Source organism: Oncorhynchus keta, chromosome 27, assembly GCF_023373465.1.
Source record: "Oncorhynchus keta strain PuntledgeMale-10-30-2019 chromosome 27, Oket_V2, whole genome shotgun sequence".
In the NCBI taxonomy this organism is placed as follows: domain Eukaryota; kingdom Metazoa; phylum Chordata; class Actinopteri; order Salmoniformes; family Salmonidae; genus Oncorhynchus; species Oncorhynchus keta.
Genome location: NC_068447.1, coordinates 41,780,471 through 41,807,908, shown reverse-complemented (window position 1 = coordinate 41,807,908; position 27,438 = coordinate 41,780,471). Strand labels below are relative to the sequence as shown.

At 45.4% G+C, this 27,438-nt stretch overlaps 1 protein-coding gene across 2 annotated transcripts in view; it reads right to left on the bottom strand.

Moving 5' to 3' along the window:
* LOC118360336 (low-density lipoprotein receptor-related protein 1-like) overlaps positions 1–27,438 on the bottom strand; it is a 146,179-nt gene that overhangs the window by 83,564 nt on the left and 35,177 nt on the right. For both annotated transcript variants that reach the window (XM_052482449.1, XM_052482450.1), the window contains exon 3: positions 9,856–9,990. In XM_052482449.1, coding sequence (XP_052338409.1) covers positions 9,856–9,990 — 135 coding nt within the window. The remainder of the gene's footprint in view (positions 1–9,855; positions 9,991–27,438) is intronic.

Here is a 27,438-nt window from a genome sequence, read left to right as displayed (position 1 = left end):
ACTACTGCACTGTTGGAGCTAGGAACACAGGCATTTAGTTAGATACTACTGCACTGTTGGAGCTAGGAACACAGGCATTTAGTTAGATACTACTGCACTGTTGGAGCTAGGAACACAGGCATTTAGTTAGATACTACTGCACTGTTGGAGCTAGGAACACAGGCATTTAGTTAGATGCTACTGCACTGTTGGAGCCAGGAACACAGGCATTTAGTTAGATACTACTGCACTGTTGGAGCTAGGAACACAGGCATTTAGTTAGATACTACTGCACTGTTGGAGCTAGGAACACAAGGATTTAGTTAGATACTACTGCACTGTTGGAGCTAGGAACACAGGCATTTCTCTACACCCACAATAACATCTGCTAAATATGTGCATGTCACCAATACAATTGGACACACACACACACACACACACACACACACACACACACACACACACACACACACACACACACACACACACACACACACACACACACACACACACACACACACACACACACACACACACACACACACACACACACACACACACACACACACACACCACAGTCTCCTGGGTCATTTGAGGCCCTGATCGACAGAAGGGAAAACCCCAACCTCCTCCCAGAGAAGGAATAATGGAGGGTATGTCGGAAACTGGGTTAACCCAGAGATATACAGTACGGTCACCCTACCTGATCTCCACAGAGTTATGGGTGCGTGAGTGTATGGTGGTCTACAGTACAGTGACAGATGAGCTGATTGGGAAGCAGGGCTAGTGGGCCTGTCTCACTGTAAACCTCCCACTACAGGCTCATACAGTAGATGAGGATATGAAACGACACATGCCGCAGTCTCCGCTCGCTGCAGTCTTCAGCAAGCTTCCTGAGAACAATCTCAAAACAGCCCTGATCATAAAAGGCAGGTAATGAGAGATGTGGCCACATACAGCATGGCGTCTGTCTGAGAGAAGACTGCAGTGCACCAGCAAAGAACTGCCAAGAAACACAGCTAACTACACGCGCGCAAGGAAGTGTGTTGAACACTCTCAGAGTCGGAGCATCATCACCAAGCTTGCAGAGCATGGAATCCTCAAATAACCCCACTTCCTAGATGAGTAAACATGCAGCGCCAAAGCAGATTATACGATCTTACGCAGTAGGGTTGAGTAGAACAGCATCAAAATGGGCGGACAGTATGGTATCGCACAGGAAGTGGAATCTTCTCAGTCAGTGCTCAACAATGGTCTGAATGAGAGGGAAGGGACGTCCACACCACAGCCCTGTCCAACCATGCTGAGGGGACAGCCAGAGCTGAAAGGGGACCATTAGCAGCATGGCGGAGCCGTTGGGGCTGGCCAGAGGAGAGCGGCGCAAACCGTGGTTGGACCCACTGAAGGGTCCTCGTTATGTAAAGCCTGTGGGGCACCCGGGGCTACAATGGCCCTTTTGTGTCTTTTGTGTGGTCTCGCTGAGAGGAAGAGCCGCAGGCTAACAATGTGTGTGCCCCGGATCACACCTATTCACTGAAATACACTGTGCCAAATGACTAACACTAACATTCACACAGAGGCAAACCGTGCCAATGAGCGCCAGGGTGCTACCTCTCCAAGCCAACATCAGCCCCAGGCCACCACCTCACCATCCTTTAGCCAGAGCCTCTAGCGTTAACCATCACAATCAGTACTGTAATATGTAGATATTGCCCGAAGAACCTCAATTCCAAGCTGTCTCTAATCTAAACATACATTACCATTCAAAAGTTTGCAGTCACTTAGAAATGGTCTCGTTTTTTGAAAGAAAAGCACATTTTTCGTCCATTAAAATAACATCAAATTTATCAGAAATACAGTGTAGACATTGTTAATGTTGTAAATGACTATTGTGGCTGGAAACGGCAGAATTTTAATGGAATATCTACATAGGCGTACAGAGGCCTATTATCAGCAACCATCACTCCTGTGTTCCAATGGCACGTTGTGTTAGCTAATCCAAGTTGATCATTTTAAAAGGCTAATTGATCATTTAGAAAACCCTTCTGCAATTACGTTAGCACAGCTGAAAACTGTTGTCCTAATTAAAAAAGCAATAAAACTGGCCTTCTTTAGACTGGTTCGATTACAGGCTCAAAATGGCCAGAAACAATTAACTTTCTTCTGAAACTCATCAGTCTATTCTTGTTCTGAGAAATGAAAGTTATTCCATGCGAGAAATTGCCAAGAAACTGAAGATCTCGTACAACGCTGTGTACTACTCCCCTCACAGAACAGTGCAAACTGGCTCTAACCAGAATAGAAAGAGGAGTGGGAGGCCCCGGTGCACAACTGAGCAAGAGGACAAGTACATTAGTGTCTCTAGTTTGAGAAACAGACGCCTCACAAGTCCTCAACTGGCAGGTTCATTAAATAGTACCCGCAAAACATTAGTCTCAAAGAACAACACTCCTTCAGGGAACAGTCAGAGTCAGAAACGGAATACATGCATGCAGAGTCAGTGGCCAGAGAATTACTATAGAATGGAAGTGTTTGTTGTGCCCCACTGTGCCAGAGAGGAGATGAGAGCAGAATACCATAGAAATAGATAGACTTCTATTGCTTTCATTTCCATACAGAACACTGCAACGAATAGACATTTTGCCACAGGCCTTGGAGTGTTAAAGTCGACAGCACCAATAGTGAAAAAGGCACCAGTCAACAACAGGACTCTTTCAACAGCAGTCCTCTTTCAGCCATTTAGCCAGGGTTAATGACCTGAGGAAACACGTCACACTGTTGTCTTGAGTCAGCGTTCAACAAGCATGCCGCACGCACGCACGCACGCACGCACGCACGCACGCACGCACGCACGCACGCACGCACGCACACGCACACACATACACACACACACACACACACACACACACACACACACACACACACACACACACACACACACACACACACACACACACACACACACACCAGCCTGAAGTGCTCAACAAGCATGTCAGAACGTTGACAGTGATCCTTTTAGTTCCACCGAGGATGGGCCGGCATAAGCCCTCTCACTAATCTAAATGTCTAGAAAACAACTTAGAGAGCACATGGATGGACTACGGGGGGGGGTCAGGGAGAGTTGTCTATGAATTCTAATGTCAGGGGTTAGGGAGACTTGTCTATAAGTATGCGATATGTGAGCCTGAACCACACACACACACACGAGTATGTGAGTGGAGGGGAGCTGGAGTGGAGCGAGGAACGGAGCTTGCCCAATTTGACTGGAGAGCGGAGCGAGATTCCTAAAGGCTGGAGCGTCGGCCTTCTCTCCCGCTCCAGTATCGCTCACTTCACGAGCTCAGGGCACGCCCCCGGCCCAGCAGGGGCTAAATCAAAGTGACTTACAAAGATGAGGACCAAGAGCACGAGAGGGAGTGTGGTGATGGACTGAGGACCAAGAGAGGGAGTGTGGTGTTGGACTGAGTACCAAGAGAGGGAGTGTGGTGATGGACTGAGGACCAAGAGAGGGAGTGTGGTGATGGACTGAGGACCAAGAGAGGGAGTGTGGTGATGGACTGAGGACCAAGAGAGGGAGTGTGGTGATGGACTGAGGACCAAGAGAGGGAGTGTGGTGATGGACTGAGGACCAAGAGAGGGAGTGTGGTGATGGACTGAGGACCAAGAGAGGGAGTGTGGTGATGGACTGAGGACCAAGAGAGGGAGTGTGGTGATGGACTGAGTACCAAGAGAGGGAGTGTGGTGATGGACTGAGGACCAAGAGAGGGAGTGTGGTGATGGACTGAGGACCAAGAGAGGGAGGTGGTGATGGACTGGTGATGGACTGAGGACCAAGAGAGGGAGTGTGGTGATGGACTGAGGACCAAGAGAGGGAGTGTGGTGATGGACTGAGGACCAAGAGAGGGAGTGTGGTGATGGGAGTGTGGTGATGGACTGAGGACCAAGAGAGGGAGTGTGGTGATGGACTGAGGACCAAGAGAGGGAGTGTGGTGATGGACTGAGGACCAAGAGAGGGAGTGTGGTGATGGACTGAGGACCAAGAGAGGGAGTGTGGTGATGGACTGAGGACCAAGAGAGGGAGTGTGGTGATGGACTGAGGACCAAGAGAGGGAGTGTGGTGATGGACTGAGGACCAAGAGAGGGAGTGTGGTGATGGACTGAGGACCAAGAGAGGGAGTGTGGTGATGGACTGAGGACCAAGAGAGGGAGTGTGGTGATGGACTGAGGACCAAGAGAGGGAGTGTGGTGATGTCGTGTCCACAACTGAAGAATCATTGTGGAATCTGAAAAGACATCCCGAAAGCACGATGGTGTCCTTACTACACACGTGCACATGCTCGAAGAAAACTAACGAGGTGGGTAGATAACTGTGTCAACGTAGCAAAGTATTTATAAACTAAATCAGATGTCTGAAGTTTCCTTAATTTTGTTTGTTCATTGGCATATTCCAATATTTCAAGGAGCTTTCCGTTTTGACTGGGTTATTTTGCCTAAAAACCTTCAGGCCTACTTATAGATTTATAGATTTTTTCCCAAAAATGAATATTACTTTGCATCTGTGCCCAGTCTGGCAAGAATGGCCAAAAGGGTGTTTTAGCATCCCCAGTGGCTCTGCAAGTGTGGAGAGGATACTCTCTACTGCTGGCCTGCTCTCCAGGCACCATCGCATGAGCCTGAAGCCACAGACTCTGGCCAAAGCGGTGTTTCTAAAAATGAATTCAAAAGGCACTGTAGCCTAAGACATTTTTGCGTTTAATTTGTATTTCTATTCATTCTAAGTAAGTCACAGCCTATATGCTCAATGTATAGACTATAATGATTTAATGCAACTAAATGTTGTTTAAATGCTGAGGGCTTTAGGTCCCTACCGGCCTAGTGTGTTGCACTCGCAAATGCTTCACAATGTATTTCTTGGTAGACTATAGCCTTGAAATAATATATCCTGAATAATTCATTTCCGTTCCTTCTTAGGCTCCCTGTCTGGCTCCTGACCTATTTAGACTGTTTATATGCTGTTTAATATGACATGTAGCCTATTTTAAATTATGAGCGTTTCTTACATTCACCTTTTCATGTTTATTATAATACATTTCACTCAAAATCATATGGATTTGTTCCAATACTTCAAAAGCAATTGGTAGTCCAGGTAGTTTTCTCTGTGAGCAAGGAGCAGGATCTCTGACTCCTCAACTCCACACACACAGACAGAGAGAGACAGAGAGAGAGAGACAGAGAGAGAGAGAGACACAGAGAGAGAGAGAGATGCTGAGTGCTCTCCCAAACAAGGAAGCACAGAGGAGGAATCCTAATCCTCCACCTGGACCCTATTCCCTATGTGGTGCACTACTTCTGACCAGGTCCCATATGGCTCTGGTCAAAAAAGTGGTGAGCTTGGGAATAGGGGTGCCATTTTCTGGAGCACAGGCTTCCATGTGTTCCATGACATTCCATTGAGGCCGTTCCAGCCATTATTGTGTGCCGTCCTCCCCTCAGCAGCCTCCACTGGCGTAGGCCGTTGTTTGCGATCTCCGTGGAGGAATGGGGAGAGCCAGAGAGGGTGAGCAAACAGACCCAAACACCGGCAGTATGTGCTAAACACACAGGAGGATTAACTAATAAGAGTGGCAAACAGCCACAGACTAGCTCGTGTATGCATGCATACTAATGACTGTACACATGAATGGACAACGCCATCGATCACGTGATACCAGTGGAGGCTGCTGAGGGGAGGACTGCTCATGAATGACGGCAGGAACGGAGCAAGCGGAGGTGGCGTCAAACACCTGGAAACCAACGTTGGATGTATTTGATACCATTCCACCTCTTCTGCTCCCCAGCCAGTACCACGAGCCCGTCCTCCCAACTGAAGGTGCCGCCAACCGCCTGTGCGTGACACCGTTCCTTCCTGTGCGGAGACTCAATGGCACATTGAAGCCAAATGCAGTTGGTTAAGATGGCGTCTCATGGAGCCCTACTGTAACATACGCAGTTTGCGCTACTCCAGGAAGTGACGTTGCAGGCTAGCTCATTCCCTCTCACTGACTAACTCAAATTGACGGCTGACCGGGGTACTGCTGGGTGCCATTAGCAACTCAATTACCCTTATACAGTTGAGGCCAAATATATTGGCACCCTTGCACTTTTCTTAAATAATTTCCCATTTCTTCTAAAATAAGTTGACAATGAAGAAAAACTGTTGATCTTCACACTTTGTCATTTTGTTTTTCAACATTGCAGAACCAATTATATTTTGTTACGTTAAGTTTAAAATGAAAATAAATTAAAAGGTATTGGCACCCCATAGCTAGTACTTGGTTGCACAGCCTTTGGCCAAGCTAACCGCCAACAAATGCTCATTGTAGCTATAATAAGCTTGGTACCTTTCTACGAGCCCTTTTCAGCAGAGCACATTTCAGCTCGAGTCATAGGTCATGGATGTGATTAAGATCTGGACTCGGACACTGGCCACTCCAGAACAGTCCAGCGTTTCATCTTGAACCAACTCAGGGTGCTTTTGATGTGCGTTTGGGGTCGTTGTCCTACTGGAAGACCCACAGCCTTCAAACAGAGACAGATCTTGGACACCGGGTTGAACACTGAACATTTCACCAGATCTTGCACAGACTCAAGGCGTCCAGTCCCAAAGCAACGCGTTATCGAACCTTCCACATACATACACACGCGAGGGCACACCTGCACAACCTAGAATGTTCACGCGTACAGAAAAAACACAAGCAGTAATATTAACAGCATACAGGCTCATCTTTTGATTCCGTTAACTGCCACCAATAGCCTATACTGCAAGACTCTGATATTATCTTCACCAACAATCCAGGAATGAAAAGTGATAACAGAATGGGGCTAGTGGGTCATAAACCCAGCTTTACCACACTGTCCGGCCTAGTTCCTGACTAGCCAGACAGACAGAGAAACATGACGCAACACAACCATAATGACAAGACAATAAACTCATTCTGGACCCAGAATCGAGCATACAAATTAACATGACGACTTTTCAAAATCTCTTGCCTCAAGTAGGTTTGCCGGTGTTTTCAATCCATTTTCCTTTCAAAAATGACTTGGAATTTATTATTGGTCGCAGATCTGTTGGTGCCGTCTTGCCAATAACCATAAGGGCACAAACAGATCAGGGATCAGGCTATAAAGAAGGGCGCGCATAAATCATGGAGGGTTTCCATTGTGGAACGGGAGCAGAGAGGGACACTACCCTGACCCCATTCTCTTTCCCTGTCAATTAAACACTAGTGTGGAGATTATATGAGAGGCCTTGCCCCCTAACTGGCCTCTTCAGTCCCCAGAGAGAGAAAGCGAGAGAGAGAGAGAGAGAGAGAGAGAGAGAGAGAGAGAGAGAGAGAGAGAGAGAGAGAGAAAGAGAGATAAAGAGAAAGAGAGAAAGAGAGAGAGAGAGAGAGAGAGAGAGAAAGAGAGGTAAAGAGAGCGAGAGAAAGAGAGAGAGAGAGATAAAGAGAGAGCGAGAGAAAGCGATAAAGAGAGAGAGAGAAAGAGAGATAAAGCGAGCGAGAGAAAGAGAGAAAGCGAGCGAGAGAAAGAGAGAAAGAGATAAAGAGAAAGAGAGATAAAGAGAGAAAGAGAGATAAGAGAGAGAGAGATAAAGAGAAAGAGAGAGCGAGAGAAAGAGAGAGAGAGCGAGAGAAAGAGAGCGAGAGAAAGAGAGAAAGCGAGCGAGAGAAAGCGAGAAAGCGAGCGAGAGAAAGAAAGCGAGCGAGAGAAAGAGAGATAGAGAAAGAGAGAGAGAGATAAAGAGAGAGAGAAAGAGAGATAGCGAGAGAGAGAAAGAGAGAGAGAAAGAGATAAAGAGAGAGATAAAGAGAGCGAGAGAGAGATAAAGAGAGCGAGAGAGAGCGAGAGAGATAAAGAGAGCGAGAGAGAGATAAAGAGAGCGAGAGAGAGACAAAGAGTGCGAGAGAGAGATAAAGAGAGCGAGAGAGAGCGAGAGAGATAAAGAGAGCGAGAGAGAGATAAAGAGAGCGAGAGAGAGAGAAAGAGAGTGAGAGCAAGAAAGAGAGCTGCCGGAAGTTCTTTAAATCGGCAGAGATGTGTGTGAAAGCCTCAGCTGCCCAGTAACACAGGCAGGGCAAAACCTGGCCATAACCCACATTTTAAAAACACCCTTCCACCACTCCTCAACCTCCCAAACCTAGCTCCACCATATTACCCTGTCACTCAAATGTATTGTACTGTGATAAATTCCTCCCTTGCCTGCCTCCTACTCTGACTCCCTCACTCCCCTTGTCAATAACTTCTGGATAATTCTTTGAACACAGCGAATGACAGAAGTGCGCTTTGACCCATCATCACCAGGCTAGGGTCCACTTGGATTGGGTAAGCCGGCAGTTCGTTCAAGCAAACACTGGGATGCTTGTGAAATGGTGAGGCTTTTCATGAAATTGGAGGGCTCACGCACACACACGCACTCAAACAACGTCGCAGCAGAAAGTTCTGGCAAACACACTGTCACTGGTGTGTGGTGTGGTAGTCCATCCTCACGGGGACAGATGGACCAGTGTGCTCGACCGGGGACAGGCGCTACGGGTCATGTCTCGATGACATCATCGGCGGGAACATTGCGCAAGGCAGGGAATCTGTCCCTTTAACCTACATCACACAAATGTCACTTCAACTCTTATCCCCCCCCCCATTTCTGCTCAATGTGTTCCTGCCAGAATTCTAGTAAGCCGAATTATGAACACATAAAACTTAAGCAGAATTGTAAACAAAAAACTAAAGCGGAAGTAATAAACACATTTTTTAAAAGCGGAATTATAAACACATTAAAAACTAAAGCAGAAGTAATAAACACATTTTAAAAAAGCGGAATTATAAACACATTTTTTTTTTTAACGGAAGTAATAAACACATTTTTAAAAAGCGGAATTATAAAGACAAAACTAAAGCAGAAGTAATAAACACATTTTTAAAAAGCGGAATTATAAAGACAAAACTAAAGCCGAATTATAAATGCATAAAACCAAAAAGATATTCCAAAGAAAAACAAAGAGAGGCCATATCTTTCTCCGTATGAGATAGGACTGTGTGTACCTGTCAGTTCTAATGTGCACGGGTCTTTCCAGAGCCCGTTGGTGTTCTAGGACATTGGCCAGCAGACACCCGTTTGTTTGGCGTCAATATTTGTTGTTGGGGAACGCACCAAACCAACAAAAACATGTCCCAGTATTATAAACACCATGGCATCAAACATTTTGACTAATATCACTCAACCTCAGCTTTATGAATCCTCTGTTCTCGTTCTTTATCTCTCCAGTCCCCCCCAACTTTAATCTCTTCTCTTTTCCAATAAACACAGTCTTCCTCTATCAGCTGCTTTAATGAGACGGCCTCCATTATCACAATAGCGCCTCTTCACTCTGGGGGGAGTCATTAATTTATCAAATCAGGCCCTAGAGGCCCTAAATCAGCCCAGGCTCTGAGGCCACTTCCCCGGCTCTGGCTGGCAGAGCGGAGCATATATCCAGACAGCCAACCGGGCCGACAGAAAGGAGGAGAATCCCATCATCAAATCCAATCCCTGATATTAATTAGAGCCATAGAGAGGACATTATTGAGGCTTCTCATTGTGGAACCAGACAAAAAAGAAGAAGATAAGAGCCACACAGAGGGGACATATTGGCTGTCTGAAATAGCCTCCTATTTCCTGGCCAAAAGTAATGCACTATATAGGGAATACGTTGTCATTTCAGACAGCTATCGAGTTCATAGTGTCGCATTGTGGAACCAAACAGAAAAGGAACACAGTCACTGGCTGCAACAGGATTGGCTGCCCCAGTGTCCTGTAGGAACTAGGAAGGACCCCAGAAAGCTGCGCGTGTGTGTTACCTCGACAGTGTGGCCCCTCGTCCCAGCCGTCAGTGCAGTCAGGGCTCCCATCACACAGCCTGCTCATGTGGATACACACATCTGTCCCCAGACACTCAAACTCATTGGCCGGACACCGGGACACTCTGTGTGGACCTGCAACACAAAAACGCACAGCAGACAGACGCACACATTAGTCCGGGATCAAAATGTACCACAGGAACGAGTAAAAGTTGTAGGATGGCATCCTGCAAACACGACTACATTTACAAATATCAGCTTCAAAAAACACATCCTCAAAACGAAATCAGGGACTTAAAAACAACAAGCTCTGACTTTTATTCACCCCAAAAAAAAAAAAAAGCCTGTGAGTGGAGGGTACATTTCCAATGCCCGGGAGATGTTTAAAAACGTTTTCAAAAGACGAGAACATCTTTAAAAAGGGTCAATCAGAGTGTCGTTCAGCCAGTCAGCCTCAGCCAGACCGCTATAGAGAAGTGTTTAGTGTTAAATAGGTCCCCTGCCAGGCTGTAGCCTCATCATTCACTGGCCGTGCTGTGATAAGTAGTGGACTGGCGGCAGTCTATTAGGCCGGCAGGGGCATCTAGCGGTTTGCGTTAGGCCACGAGCTGACCGTACAGAACAGCTCTGAATATTGCTTAAAGGTCGTTGTGTTGCCACGGCGCTGAGAGGATCTTAGAGCTCCTACCTCGGCTGCTAGCTAGGGATTGGACAATGTTTTTTTTGTTCTGCTCTTTAACAGAAAAAATAAAACATGTCAACGCACCTGTTCACGCAAGCCCACACGGTAAGTTAGAATTCAAAACCACATCCCTGACAACGAACGTAACAACAAAACAAAAAAAACGCTTGTTAGATACAGGGGAACACACTGAATAACTGAATAAATAACTCCATTTCAGACAGGAAACTTTTGTCATGAAACAAAAACAGTGACAAAGGAATATTGTATATTACAGTCAACAAACGGTAAAGAATACCAAGTGGTCTCTCTCTCTTTTCCTCTCCAGAAGAAACTAGGATTTCTCATCTGTCTCTCTCTCTTTTTGCCCCTACCCCTCAATTCAATTTAATGGGCTTTATTGGAATGGGAAAGACATGTTTACATTGCCAAAGCAAGTGATATAGATAAAACAAAAAAATGTTTACAGTTAACATTACACTCACAAAAGTTCCAAAAGAATAAAGACATTTCAAATGTCATATTATGTCTATATACAGTGCTGTAATGATGGGCAAATAGTTAAAGTACAAAAGGGAAAATAAATCAACATAAATATAGGTTGTATTTACAGTGGTGTTTGTGCTTCACTGGTTGCCCTTTTCTTGTGGCAACAGGTCACATATCTTGCTGCTGTGATGGCACACTGGTATTTCAACCAATAGATATGGGAGGTTATCAACATTGGATTTGTTTTTTTCAAATTCTTGTGGGTCTGTGTAATCTGAGGGAAATATGAGTCTCTGATATGGTCATACATTTGGCAGGAGGTCAGGAAGTGCAGCTCAGTTTCTACCTCATTTTGAGGACAGTGTGCACATAGCCTGTATTCTCTTGAGAGCCAGGTCTGCCTACGACTGCCTTTCTCAATGCTCACTGAGTCTGTACATAGTCAAAGATTTCCTCATTTTGGGTCAGTCACAGTGGTCAGGTATTCTGCCACTGTGTTCTCTCTTTTTAAAGCTAAATAGCATTCTAGTTTGCTTAGTTTTTTTTGTAAAATCTTTCCGATGTGTCAAGTAATCATCTTTTTGTTTTCTCATGATTTGGTTATGTCTATTTGTGTTGCTGTCCTGGAGCTCTGTGAGGTCTGTTTGTGTTCGTGAACAGAGCCCCAGGACCAGCTTGCTTAGGGGGCTCTTCTCCAGGTTCATCTCTCGGTATAGGGGGCATCATTTTCACTTTTGGATGAATAGTGTGCCCAGAGTGAACTGCCTCCTACTCTGTCCCAGATGCTAATATATGCATATTATTATTAGTATTGGATAGAAAACACTCTGAAGTGTCTAAAACTGTTTGAATGATGTATGTGAGTATAACAGAACTCATATGGTAGGCGAAAACCTGAGAAAAATCCAACCAGGAAGTGGGACATTTGAGGTTTGTAGTTTTTCAAAGCTTGGCCTACCGAATACAGTGGGACATGGATAAAGTTGCACTTCCTATGGCTTCCACTAGATGTCAACTGTCTTTAGAAACTTGAATGAGGATTCTACTATAAAGGAGGGGCTCATGAAACCTATTTGAGTCAGTGGTCTGGCAGAGTGCCTTGGTCTCATGACGCGCGCTCCCGACAGAGTTACCTCTCGTTCCAGTGCTTTTCTTCAGACAAAGGAATTCTCCGGTTGGAACATTATTGATGTTTTATGTTAAAAACATCCTAAAGATTGATTCCATACATCGATTGACATGTTTCTTTTCGAGTTTTTGTCTGGACGAAGTGCCTGCGCCTCATGAAGATGGATTACTGGGCTGAACACGCTAACAACAAGTGGCTATTTGGACATAAATGATGGACTTTATGGAACAAATCAGTCATTTATTGTCAAACTGAAGAAGATCATCAGAGTGAATATTTATGGTGTAATTTCTAACGTCTGTTGACTCAAATGGCAGATATTCCTCTGGCTGTTTTGGGTTCTGAGCGCCATTCTCAGATTATGCTTTTTCCGTAAAGTTTTTTGAAAATCTGACTTAGCGATTGCATTAAGGAGAAGTCTATATTTAATTCTGTGAATAACAGTTGTATCTTTTATCAATGTTTATTATGAATATTTCTGCAAAATCACTGGATGTTTTGGAATCAAAACATTACTGCACATAACGCGCCAATGTAAACAGATTTTTGGATATAAATATGCACATTATGGAACAAAACATACATGTATTGTGTAACATGATGCCCTATGAGTGTCATCTGATGAAGATCAAAGGTTAGTGATTAATTTGATCTATATTTCTGCTTTTTGTGACTCGACAGGAGTCACAAAAAGAGGGGAGAGGTATGTATAGTTTGTGTGCTCTAGGGCAACGGTGTCTAGAGGGAATTTGTATTCGTGATCCTGGCAACTGGACTTTTTTTGGAACACCCTTATTTTTGTCTACTGATATTTACTGTCAGGGCCCAGGTCTGACAGAATCTGTGCAGAAGATCTAGGTGCTGCTGTAGCCCCTCCTTGGTTGGGGACAGAAGCACCAGATCAGCAAACAGTAAACATTTGACTTCAGATTCTAGTAGAGTGAGGCCGACTGTTCTATTGCCCTCACCAATTTATTGATATACATGTTGGAGAGGGTGGGGCTTAAGCTGCATCCCTGTGGAAAGAAATGTGTGTTTTATGCCAATTTAAACACACACTTGTTATTCGTGTACATGGATTCTATGTCGTACACCCCCCCCCCCAACACCCCTCTCCATCAATTTGTATTGCAGAACCTCATGCCAAATTGAGCCAAAATCTTTTTGAAATCAACAAAGCATGAGAAGACTTTGCCTTTGTTTGGTTTGTTTGTCAATTATGGTCTGCAGGGTGAATACGTGGTCTGTCGTACAGTAATTTGGTAAAAAGCTGAGAATGATGTTAAAGGAGTTTAAGTATAGCCAATTGGAGTTTGTGGTCTGTATGTGTTACCATTTAATTTAGCATATCATCAACCCCACAGTCCTTTTTGGGTTGGTAGGGTTTATATTTGGTCCTGTAGAGAGAGCGACAGAGCGAATGACAGAGGGAGCGAGAGAGTGTGAGACGAAGGAGAAAGCCTTGCCACCTGTGCAGGAGAAGAAGAAAACATTAGCTTTGGAGTGTCTTGCGAGGTTTGGATTTCATAAGAATAGTTGAAGGTTCTTAATGTGTTATTTTCTTGAAGTGAGGTCAAGTACAACCAGGCGTTTGAAGTTATAACAAAAACTGAACTAAATCATAGACTAGCCAAGCCGACTGCAGAGAGAAAGACCTGCATGGGGTAAAGTGGTATTATATGCTCCCCAATGTCTCCAAGGTAAATTCATTCTGAAGTCACAATGCAATAACAGATGCTTCTAAACAGATTATCTGTCATAGACAGTGGATAAAAAACGCTACAAGTGCCCGAGGACATCACTAGTAGCCAGTTTGAAATGCATCCGTTTCCCATTTACGAGCCTTTACGACATTCATGGAGTGTCCTCAGTCTATCATACCTACAGCCACCACAGAAGGTAGTCACACTTCGCAGTCACTGTGCCTCCACCACAGAAACGTCTTCATCGACTCCGCTCTACTTCAGTGTAGTACTACACCTGGCTCAGCACCAGTGCCGCAGGTACCAGAGCCTTTAGATAGAATGAAATACCTCAATAGTATTTGAATGTAGACACAGTAAACCACAGTAATGCGCCGGAACAGCAATGGAACAGCAAGTCGTCTTAGTTAGACATAATACAATAGCTCAATATAAATCTCTGCAAGTAGATTAGCCACTCCAGGGGACACTGCCTCATACCCAGACCTCCCAACATCTTGTCCTCTCAAAGCTCCTGCTTTACATTCAATCAACTCTGAGCCTAGCCTTTTCACAATAGACTGCAGGATATGAAACAAACTAGCTAGCCCACAGAATGGCTCTGTTTGGCAACACTCCAAACCCGGTACAGGACACATTGTCGATTTACTGGTGTCCCAAACAGTTGTCCATTGAAATCAAAAAGGAAAATAATGGCCTGGGGGAAAACTAGATATAGCGGGTAATAAGAATGCCAAAACCCTTTCTAAGCCCGAAAGGTCTGCGCAAGACCTAAGAGTTGCATGAGGAAAGTAAACAGAAAGGAAAATGAGGAATTTAATAGCAGGGAGCGGGACACAAGACAACCATACCGGATTACACAGTGACTTTAAGATGAGGATAATAAATGGTGGCCTCTGGCCTGTCTGGGAAGTTGTTGGCCGTCTATCGAGTGACACAGACCAACGCTCCCACACCACACAGGCAACGGCTGCCGAGTGACTTCCTCCTTGATCTGTCAGTGGCACCGGTCAGCACATTGCTGTGCAGCACAGTCAAAGGGAGGCCGGCCTTGCCTTCCGCCACCTCGGGTCTCTAGAAAAACACAATTCTGGTTCGAAGCCAAGACCAGCTTTTCCTTCAACATTCTAACGATGAAAAATGGCTGTGTTCCTTATAACAACCCGGGATCAATTAACGTGAAGTGACCCCTGCGACTATTTTCTCTCTGAATGTTGCAAGGCTCATTCCTCCTAACGAACAACAGTTACAGATGAGAAAATAAGAACATTAGACAGGGGAGTGCAGTGTGATCCCTGCACAATAGACATTGGTTTTGTAATTCACAATCCACCTCTGTAACTAATTATTCCCCATTCCATTTCAACAGCATAAAGTTGTGCGTGTGCGCGGCAGCCGGATCCTTGGAGAGAGACAAAAAGGGTGCGAGTCGGAACATGTATTGGAGCAGTATGGAGGGCTTCGAGTATGGAGAGCTACTGAGATAAATGACATCTCCAACACTCATGACTGCTCCCAATGAGGGATAATTACAGCAATCTAATGAACTCCCTGATCACCTAATGGTGATGATACTAAATGGAAGGGGAGGGAATCCTCGCTGTTTCTTCGGGGATGTTAATGACTATGGCCTATAGAGCCAGTCTAAAGTGGGGATATCGGTTTCATTCCCATGCAGGTCTTTGTTTCAGGTGTGAGATGAGACAAGGCGAAACTATACCTTCCCCCTAACCACCTCCGACTCTTTCACCTCAACCAACCCCTGCTACACCCCCCTACCCCTCGCCCCCTTTCCCCAGCCAGTGTGGTTACATAAAGACCATAAATTGTGACGACCCCCCCTCCCGTCGCGCTTTTGTCCTCGGTATAAAGGCCTGGGTTTCTTCCCGTCCTACAGGGGTCCGTGGCTCCACCGCCAGGCCTCTGACTCCCATTCAGACTGCTGTCAACTGTAATGAACATGTACCTCAGGCAGGGTTAAAGGCCTAGCTAGTGACTACACTGGAATCAGAGGCAACGTCCCAAATAGCACCCTACTCCCTATATTTAAAAAAAAAAAATACACTACATTTGACTGAAGTAGTGGACTATGAAAAGGAAATATGGTGCTATTTGAGAGTCATCAACAGTGTACCGGACAGTAACTACCCAGTACAAACATATGCGTCGTCTGCCCTGTCTGACCCTACAGTACCTGACCTATAAACACAGCTCTCGTAGAGAGCTTACACACAGAGGACACTTGCCTACCGGAACGAATGAAATCATCCGTGGTGCCAAATCCAAATAGCCAAATAGCCAAATAGCCCGGTTCCTCTCTAGGTTTCTTCCTAGGTTTTGGCCTTTCTAGGGAGTTTTTCCTAGCCACCGTGCTTTTACACCTGCATTGTTTGCTGTTTGGGGTTTTAGGCTGGGTTTCTGTACAGCACTTTGAGATATCAGCTGATGTACGAAGGGCTATATAAATAAATTTGATTTGATTTGATTTGAAATCCAGACATGTGGAGGTGACATTTAACTAATACGTCCAGTGATCACATGTCAGAGAGGGCGGAGGCTCCTGCAAAACACTTATAACTCTCCCGACAAAGTGATTGTTCATGTAAGCCCCATCTCAGACATAGTGTTTTCTACACAACATTCAATCCAATTCCATAAACTCTCTCCCAGACTCCCACCTCGTCTGAATTAATAAATAGCAGAACAGCATTTTATAAATGTTTCATATCTCCAGAGGTTGTTATAAAAAGGCAGGATATCATGAGGATATCTCCACGAACATAATGTCAGACTTTTCTTTACAACTTCAGAAACAACAAAACAGTCCCTTTGAATATCGCCTAAAATAGCACTGGGTGATAGTGGTGAGACAGCCAGCCAGGAAAAGGGAACTGAGGATGACTAACATGTCTGAAAGGTAGGGAATAAAAACTAAAAACACAGCGCCAATTACACAAGAGGAAAGACTGGAGAAATTAGATTTGAGGACGAGAGAACAGAGGCTTGCTTGCTATGTCTAGATAGTCAGCATGGGTGTAGAGTGGAGAGAGAGATAGAGGGAGAGGCGAGGCAGAGGGAGAAGTGGGGGTGGGGGGGAGAGAATGTGTGTGTGTGTGTGTGTGTCAAAAGATAGCACCAGAAGAGACAGGGGGAAGACAGAAGCGATGCCTGTCTGGCGTGAGAAAGCCCTGTATTCCCTGGCTACTGACAGGCCTTGGAGGGCGAAGAGGGCTCCGGAGCACCGGTCTGAGGGATTTACAGGGCTTTGCTCCTTCCTCTGTGGAAGTGTGTGTGTGTGTGTGTGTGTGTGTGTGTGTGTGTGTGTGTGTGTGTGTGTGTGTGTGTGTGTGTGTGTGTGTGTGTGTGTGTGTGTGTGTGTGTGTGTGTGTGTGTGTGTGTGTGTGGAGGCGTCTGCACCTGCTGCCCCTCCAACCTCTACAGCAGCCCCTGTTAACGGGACAATGAGCACACACACACACACACACACACACACATGATGGGCAACTGGAGAGAACCTCCCTCTGCCTCGAACAGTACAAGACCATTTCTCTCTAAAGGGATTATTTTAGCTTTAGAATACAAACCCACTTCCTGAATGCTGAATACTAGGCCGCGTCCCAAATCTCACCATATCCTCCATATAGTGCACTACTTTTCACCAGAGCCCTACAGGTCCTGGTCAAAGGGAGTGCACTAAATAGGCACCAGGGTGTCAATTGGGAGACAGTCCGAATCTGGAAATTTTCTGTTGTATAAAATATAATTTTCCCCTCGGATAAGCCATTCCCTGACACTCCTTTAGTTCACAGATGTTTCCTCCACTGGTGTCTCCATCCACCGTTTCTCCCCACCACCCCTACATCCCCACCACCCCTACATCCCCACCACCCTTACATCCCCACCACCCTTATATCCCCACCACCCCTACATCCCCACATCCACATCACTCCCACATCCACACCACTCCTAAATCCCCCACATCTCAGTCCTGTGTGGCTCAGCTGAATGTGGGTTCCGTTCCCATGGGGGACCAGTACAAACAAAATATGAAAATGTTTAAACTCACTACTGTATATGGCCTCCACCCCTCTGTTCTTTCCCTCTTCCCAGGGGGAAGAGTCAGCCGATGCATGATAGACAGACGGCTCAGACAAACGGGGGCCACACACACACACACACACACACACACACACACACACACACACACACACACACACACACACACACACACACACACACACACACACACACACACACACACACACACACACACACACACACACACACACACACACACACACACACACACACAGCCTCCAGTCGGGGCTCAAGGGTACAAGATGTACAGATAACCTTGATGTGTGGCCTTGCCGCCCGGGGCCTGGCTAGCTCGGGAAGCTGCAGCGAGCAGATAACTCAATCACCCAGCTCTCCTCGAAAGCTTCAGGCTACAGCATCCTTCATAACCATTCACCTCCAATGGGGCAGTGTGTGTGTGTGTGTGTGTGTGTGTGTGTGTGTGTGTGTGTGTGTGTGTGTGTGTGTGTGTGTGTGTGTGTGTGTGTGTGTGTGTGTGTGTGTGTGTGTGTGTGTGTGTGTGTGTGTGTGTGTGTGAGACTGTAATAATACCACAGCGTGGACACATCACTCTTCTCAGCATCTTTATCCTGTACAGGCACGGACCCATCAGCTGTCGTTGTCAATATTACATTCCATCTGTCCATGCTGTCATTCAGAGGACTGGACCATAGTGTGTCCCCTGATGCTAAACTACAACAATTACGTAGTGATATAAGCAGAGTTGGAGCTTTCGAGGGGGTCAGCTTGGTGACATTAGGGAGGTCGTGGTTGTCTTGGAGCATGGTGCACCCATAGGAACAAGGAAGGGCTTGGTATACCAGAGGGCTAGAGTGCTTCAATAGAACTATAGGGAGCGGCTGGAAGTTAACAAGTGCTAATTGACCATAGTTTTTCAGCTCGTTTTCTCCCACTGAATCAATAGAAGCTGTTAACATACCTTCTCAATACAAAGGCAAAGCGATTTACATGATTCAAATGGATCTGGACCAGCCCATCTTGGACATTAGCATGCTAAATGGAGAACTGGAATTCTCTGCCTCTAACCCCATTACAGGGGCTGAGTCACTGGCTTACTGGTGCTCTTTCATGCCGTCGCTAGGAGGGGTGCGTCACTTGAGTGGGTTGAGTCACTGATGTGATCTTCCTGTCTGGGTTGGCGCCCCACCTTGGGTGGTGCCATGGCAGAGATCTTTGTGGGTTATACTCTGCCTTGTCTCAGGATGGTAAGTTGGTGGTTGAAGATATCCATCTAGTGGTGTGGGGGCTGTGCTTTGGCAAAGTGGGTGGGGTTATATCCTTCCTGTTTGGCCCTGTCCGGGGGTATAATCAGATGGGGCCACAGTGTCTCCTGACCCCTACTGTCTCAGCCTCCAGTATTTATGCTGCAGTAGTTTGTGTGTCGGGGGGCTAGGGTCAGTTTGTTATATCTGGAGTACTTCTCCTGTCTTATCCGGTGTCCTGTGTGAATTTAAGTATGCTCTCTCTAATTCTCTCTTTCTTTCTCTCTCTCGGAGGACCCAAGCCCTAGGGCCATGACTCAGGACTACCTGGCATGATGACTCCTTGCTGTCCCCAGTCCACCTGGCCGTGCTGCTGCTCCAGTTTCAACTGTTCTGCCTGCGGCTATGGAATCCTGACCTGTTCACTGGACATGCTACCTGTCCCAGACTTATTATTTGACCATGCTGGTCATTTATGAACATTTGAACATCTTGGCCATGTTCTGTTATAATCTCCACCCGGCACAGCCAGAAGAGAACTGGCCCACCCCTCATAGCCTGGTTCCCCTCTAGGTTTCTTCCTAGGTTTTGGCCTTTCTAGGGAGTTTTTCCTAGCCAACGTGCTTCAACACCTGCATTGCTTCCTGTTTTGAGGTTTTAGGCTGGGTTTCTGTACAGCACTTTGAGATATCAGCTGATGTACAAAGGGCTATATAAATACATTTGGCTTGAAAAGGGCAGGGAGAAAGTTGAACACAGAATTGCGGGGAAGGGTAGTAAATCGTTGCATGAAGTGGCTTAGGTTGAAGAGAGAGAGAGAGAGAGAGAGAGAGAGAGAGAGAGACTCATCTAAAGGAGAGAGAAAGTGCTTACTTACTACAGAGACCCATTCAAACATCTGGTCCCAGTTGCTGCATTTCTGAACCAAACCACAATGAACGTGGCTCTGGCATCGCATCACAAAGCACCTAATTGCACACAGACTTACAGATGGTTTTGTCTTCCGGGTACTTTGCAGATCTCAAAACTAGCTGGAACCACCATTATGACATTGCAACTTGCATTGTAAGTAAAAAAAATGAAAAGCCCGCCGTAGGGTTTATACCAACAGTACGGCAGAACAAACCAACGAATACATTTGAACAGCACATTTGGTTCCTTGTATAAAGCGCTTACAACAACAACAAAAAAAGACGCCTCAGTCCTCAATTAGGAGTCGGTTGGATTTCATTCAGGCAAAATACTTTTGTAAGCCCATTCGCTTACTTTAGAAAAGAACAGAATCCGGTCCTGTAAAATGTCCTAACCTCATAGTCCATTCCACGACAGTATAAACACAACAGAAAGAAACTGGATGAAAAGCATGGAAATAAATACGTTGGGAAATGCAAGAGTGGGTACATGCTGACGGTGCATCGAGAGAGAGACAGGGGAGCAAGACTGTAGTTTCACCCAGTAAATTTATGTTTGCTTTCTGATACTTCGCCTACCTGAAATAGATTCACTTCTTCTCTCAAAACACAAAAGACATGCACTCAAAACACACCCACCTACCTTCCTACCCCACTTCACCAACCCTGGGTGTTTTAAGAAGTGCATAAAGTACGTGGATCCCTGGTTTCGCTCTTCCTGTTCCTGTACTGTGCCATTAGAGGGGATTCCTGAGGTAAGACAGGTCTGTTATGTAATGACCTGCTACAGACTTCAAGGAGACAACTTTGTACACCTCCAGACACACAATCTCCCCATCACAACAGATTAACTTACTGTACATTAGCTGAATAACATTCAGTTTAAATAACTTTTTAGACCAAAAAAAAAAAAAGCCTTTAGAATCACAAAAAGGAAGAATACAGCGAGGAACATGACTCATTGTAGCTCAATCCTGAAGGCTGGTGTCACTGTGGGCCACTTCCTGAGCCCTGGCTGAGCTGAAGGACATTTGGGGCGAAGTCTTGTGTTTCTAAGTAATAGGAAGCATGCAGTGTTGCACTGCATGGAGGGAGCCCACAGAGAGGGGTTTTTATAGGGTCACACCTGCAGACACAGGCCTGTACACGCAACAGGCTGATGTTTGTCTGGGAGCATTGACGCTCTGGGAGGGAGGAGGGGCGAAGGAAAGTGCGAGAGAAAGAGACCGAGACGGAGGGAGAAAGAGAGGGAGAGACAAAGATAAAAAAAAGGAGACAGAGAGAAAGAGAGGGGGGGTCCTGACTATGGGTCGTGTACCTGGCAACCCGCCAACCTTCTGCCCCCCCCCATTCCCCTAAAAACGTCCCCCAGGCCCCTAGACCATCAAGGTGACCGCTGACCCCCCGCTCCTCCTAAAAAAGGTAAAAGCGAGAACGCTCTACAGTGACTCCCGGCATCAACAACCATCACCACTACTGTATGCCAGAGCCCCATGTTAGCTTACAACCTCCTGCCTCACTAGCTCCGTCTACGTCAGATCTGGGTTTAGATGGTATTTGTTTTGCTACAAAACATAACTGTGCTTGATTGAGCACAATGGAACCAACAGAATAGTCCCAAATGTGTAAAGACGGCCCATCTGGCGAACAGACAGGCTCAATCAGAACTCTCAAAAATGATTTGAAAGAAAGCAAATACTATTTGAACCGATGTCTGTCTGAGTCTGTGTCTTTACCCCCCTCAGGATGATTACAATGTAGGTAAATGGGGCTGCGTAATGACAGTGCAATAACGACAATTAGAACCCCAGACAGACAGATAGAGTGAGACAGACAGAACAGCAGTGGAGCACTGCTGTCTTCCTGCAGGTTAAGTTCCTGGGCGGGTTCCCAGGGTTGTAGATCAAAGCCCAATGATCGTCACCAGACAAACCCACACGCTTTCCGTTAAAAACAAATCCCCACCTCCGCCTGCTATTAAGGTGGCCTGCAGGTGAATTTATGGCGATGGATTTTGCTGCAAGGACTATCATTTGGATTACTAGCGGCGCGCTAGGGCTTGTAGTTAAACACACAACCACTACGACTGATGTGTGGTTGTCCCGCCTAGCGACTGTCAGTCGCCCTGGATAAGAGCGTCTGCTAAATGACTCAACATGTGAAATTCATGATGGTTTTTAGTTAACTGGTCGTTGCATAAGGGAGCTTGGATTCATATAGCCTGGTCCCAGATCTGTATGTGCTGTATAGCCAACTCCTATATGACAATGACTACAGGAGTTGTCAAGACAACAAACAGATGTGGGGTCCAGGCTACTGGCTGTGTGTTGCTAGAGAGAGAGAGAGAGAGAGAGAGAGAGAGAGAGAGAGAGAGAGAGAGAGAGAGAGAGAGAGAGAGAGAGAGAGAGAGAGAGAGAGAGAGAGACAGAGACAGAGACAGAGACAGAGAGAGAGAGAGAGAGAGAGAGAGAGAGAGAGAGAGAGAGAGATCCTTGTTGTTTTATGTCTGTTCTTTCACAGTGAGTGGAGCGCCATTTTCCTGGTGATATATTGACCTACTTAAAGAAATAAGCAAGGCCCACGTTGGCTGCCAGCTTCGCCTGCTCAGTCGCAGCGTCTGATTTACAGGACAATCACTGAGTACAGCACCAGGGGGATCCGGCAGAGCGGGAGATTGAACGACCGCCAGACGACAGGAGATAGGCAGGGAGGGGAGACAGAGAAAGAAGGGGGAGATAGAAGAATGATGGCATCTGATCTATGGATAGAAATATAGAACAGCAACAACAACAGGGGTGGAGAGGGGGGGGGGGGGGGGATAGATACTAAGAGGGAGGGAGAGAGGGGGAAAAAAAAACAAGAGAGAGAACAGACACCATAATTCTTCTATGGATAGAAAGATAGAACAACACGACAAGGGGGAGAGAGAGAGAGAAATTAGAAAAAGGGAACCAGAGAAAAATTGAGAAAGAGAAGTGTGTGTGTGAATTGAAAATACCTTGGGACACAATCTGCTAGTTAGTAATTAACTGAAACTGGTTATAATGCTGTAATTACAGTACTCTGATTCCCGACAACACACCCACTTGATTGTACTTTGGTCACGGGGGAGGCATGTCAAAACGAAACTATTGGGAAAGAGTTCTGTTGACACCCCCTGACGTTTGAACTAAAAGCTCGGTGTAGAAAGCCAGATCTCTGTAAAGAGAGTGTCTGAGTGTGTTCGTAGAGAACTATTAACAGGCCGAGTTAAACCTTTGGATTCAGTAGGCAACTAAACGTTTCACTTTTGGAACAAAACAACAAACGCCTTGAACTCCTTAAACACACATAAATACATAGGTTTGTTAACCCCCCATCTCCTTTACGTTGCGAGTCCAGTATGGACACCCTAGAGCCACTGCCCCCACAGAGCAACAGTCACTAGACACGAGGTTGGTGCCATCATGCCCGATCCCTGCCACTCATTGTCATGTTTGGCTTGACAATCACACCAATGGGAGTAGAGCACAAACAGATCTGGGACCAGGCTAACCAGTCATTCCTGGGTTGATACTCAGGAATAACTGTGTATTTTACTCCTTGTGTTATTTTTTAAAACTCTGCATCGTTGGGAAGGGCTCGTGAGCAAGCATTTCACGGTAAATTCTACACCGGTCGTATTCGGGCGCGCGTGACAAATACAATTTGATTTGAGTTATCTGTAGGCCGTCATTGTAAATAAGAATTTGTTCTCAACTGACCTGCCTAGTTAAATAAAAGGTGAATTATTATTTGTTATGTTTTTTTATCTGTCCTGTTCTATTGCCGTTCTGGCATCTCTACTGCTTTTTTTATTTTCCTGGAAAAGGCAACGGCGGGATACAACAGAAGTCAACAGAGAACGTTCAACCTGTCTAAGAGAGAGAAATCTACACAGAACTGATGAGTTGATGATATGTGGTTATATCTGTCCTGCTCTTCAGCCTAGTACTGAGATTCTGGACATCCCACTGACTGCCTCCACAGAGCCTAGTCACTCCTGGGTTGACATGTGGTTGACATGTGGTAATATCGGTCCTGTTTTGGGGCTCTGGGCCAGACCCTCAGTTACTCATCTCCATACGGTGTTGGAGTGTTTATCGAGAGAGAGAGAAAGAGAGAGAGAAAGAGAGAGAGAGAGAGAGAGAGGCCTCATTGTTTACAGCCTGTTAGGCAGAGTGGCTCTCACGCTGTTGGCTCTAAAGTAGGGAAGACGGAGAGAACGGCCAAGGCTGACCTGAACACGGCTGTAGTACTCGGACCTGGGTTCAAATAGGATTTGAAAGATTGCACATACTGAATGCCTGCTTGAGGAGTGAAATGAATAGTAAAATACATTAAACTCCTGAAAGACTGAACTGCACCCACCCCCCCATCATCAGTTAGGCTACAAAGCAATTGGATGTAAGTGAAATGTCCATACCACTCATGTCATTTGCCCACATAGACAATGCAGTGTTTCATCTGACTGAAGAGGACTGTGTGGAGAGCAGCATTTCAGCCACCGGGAGCCCATCAAGATCAGTTCGGGTCAATTAAACCCGTCACACAGTCACTCCTGTTCCTTCAGCCTCTGTTGAACCGAAAGGAAACTCCGGCACACCAGTGATCTTGATGTCTGTAGAGTTCAAAATGGAGCTGTAGGGCCAACGCTTCTATTCAAATCTGGCTCGGCTCTGGCGTTAGAAATGACAATCAACGTGATACGTCTCGGAAGGGTCACACTTTATTTGGATAATCCTGATAGTATGACCATCCGTAGAGCATCTACAGATGGATCGTCAACACACTAGCTGTCGATAAGCACCCGCTTCCTAAAAGTACGGTTACGTTCAGGGTTTAAAATAAGAGTAGAAGCGTTAAGGTTCATTTCCGGGGTGGCGTTAGTGGCGTCATCTGTCAGAGCAGCTTATCGATGACTGCACATCTGTAAATAGCCCACCCAACTACCTCATCCCCATATTGTTTTTTTGCTTGTTGCTCTTTTGCACCCCAGTATCTCTACTTGCACATCATCATCTGCACATCTAACACTCCAGTGTTAATGCTAAAATTGTAATTATTTCACCACTATGGCCTATTTATTGCCTTACCTCCGTAATCTTTCTACGTTTGCACACACCGTACATAGATTTTTCTATTGTGTTATTGACTGTACGTTTGTTTATTCCATGTGTAACTCTGTTGTTTGTGTCACACTGCTTTGCTTTATCTTGGCCTGGTCACAGTTGTAAATGAGAACTTGTTCTCAACTGGCCTACCTGGTTAAATAAAAGGTGAAATATATATATATATTTTTAAGTATATAGTTGAAACGTTACTGATCTACAGATGGACTATCCAAATAACGTGTCACCATCGGAAGCTCTACATCAAAACAGATTTACTGTGCCTTGAGAAACCAACCATTGTAGGATGTTTTGGCATAGGATTTAATTCAAAGTTTTTTCCCAATAACTCAGTGAAAGTCAGAGGCAACATTAGCTTCATGTGCAAGCTGACCTTTCTCGAGTGGATTCGTCCATTAAAGAGGAGTCAGAGTGTTAGTTTGGCATGAAGGACGACGGAGAGGAGAGTGAAGGGGGTTGGAGACTAGACTGTCTAGGCAAGACAAGAAGGACAGGGAGTTGGTAGTGTGTGTGTGTGTGTGTGTGTGTGTGTGTGTGTGTGTGTGTGTGTGTGTGTGTGTGTGTGTGTGTGTGTGTGTGTGTGTGTGTGTGTGTGTGTGTGTGTGTGTGTGTGTTTAGACTAGAGGAGAACCGGGGGTTTGGAGGAGTGTCAGTCAGGCTACACGTTATTAAAGACCCTGTTAGCTCTGGAGGAATGGAGAAACCGGCTGCTTTTCTTTTACACCCTTTTCCATTTAGGGGGTGAAATTAGACCTGGGTTCAACTAGTATGTGTTTCCTTTCAAACACTTCACTTCAAACACTAGATGGAACTATTCCATATTATTTTAGGAGTATTCCATTGGTCCTTGACCAATGGGAGAGAGAAAGAGGAAGGAAGTGGAGAGAATATTTTGAACTATTGAACTGTGACTTTCTAGTTAATCTCCAGACAACACATTTTAACTCAGACTGAGGCAACCAACATATGTATATAAAACAAATGTTAAAGTTGGTCTGGGTGTCCCATGTACCCATTGAACTGACAGATATTGGCGATCTAGAGAGGGATATAGGATACAGCTTGTATCCAGATTAGCTTGACCGGTCTCGCCAACTTTTACTGGCCTTTGTCACGCCAATGACCACAGGAGTTGGCAAGACAGCACAAACACATCTGGAACCAGGCTAGGATAGGCTACAAGAGAATTTGCCAGAGAACTTGTTGACCTATCCATGGATGGAAGACACATTCAAGCTCAGAAACAATGATATGCAGCAACATAAAAGTTCCCTTTCTCAATTTTAACACCAACATTAATGTTTCATTTATCTATTAAGGCAACAGAAAATATTTATTGCACTATTTATGCATTTCATACATTTGGGATCCAAAAGGTCCATCTGTGAATACTTAAGTGTTTTTCTCCAGCAATAACAAACGACATCATTCTGGGTGTCAGCCACTTGTAGGGCCCAATAAAATCTGCATTGCAGGGAGAACGCGGACAGAATCACAGAATCCAGACATTAAAACCGAATTCAACAACATTCAAACATTTATTGAACTTCGTAACAAATCAACTAAATATTTTTTACTTATTAGAAAATGCATTACTTAATAATAATAAGACATGAACAAAAAATGCATCACTAATTCATATTTTCCTGTAACGTTCTGAAACGGCACAGGAATACCCCTCTGTGTGTTTGTGTTTAAAAAGATAATTTCACCTTTATTTAAATAGGCCATAGTAGCGAAGTAATTACAGTTTAGCAAGTTAACACTGGAGTTATAGATGAACAGATGATGATGTGCAAGTAGAAATACTGGGGTGCAAATTAGCAGAAAAGTAAATAAAAACAATTTGGGGATGAGGTAGGTAGATTGGGTGGGCTATTTACAGATGGGCTATGTACAACTGCAGCGATCGGTTAGCTGCTCAGATAGATGATGTTTAAAGTTAGTGAGGGAAATATAGGTCTCCATCTTCAGAGAGTTTTGAAATTCGTTCCAGTCATTGGCAGCAGAGAATTGGAAGGAATGGCGGCCAAAAGAGGTGTTGGCTTTAAGGACGACCGGTGAGATAAACCTGCTGGACTGCGTGCTACGGGTGGGTGTTGTTATCGTGATCAGTGATATGAGATAAGGCGGAGCTTTACCTAGCATAGACTTATATATTACCTGGAGCCAGTGGGTCTGGCGATGAATATGTAACAAGGTCGTAGTGGCGGGTGGTA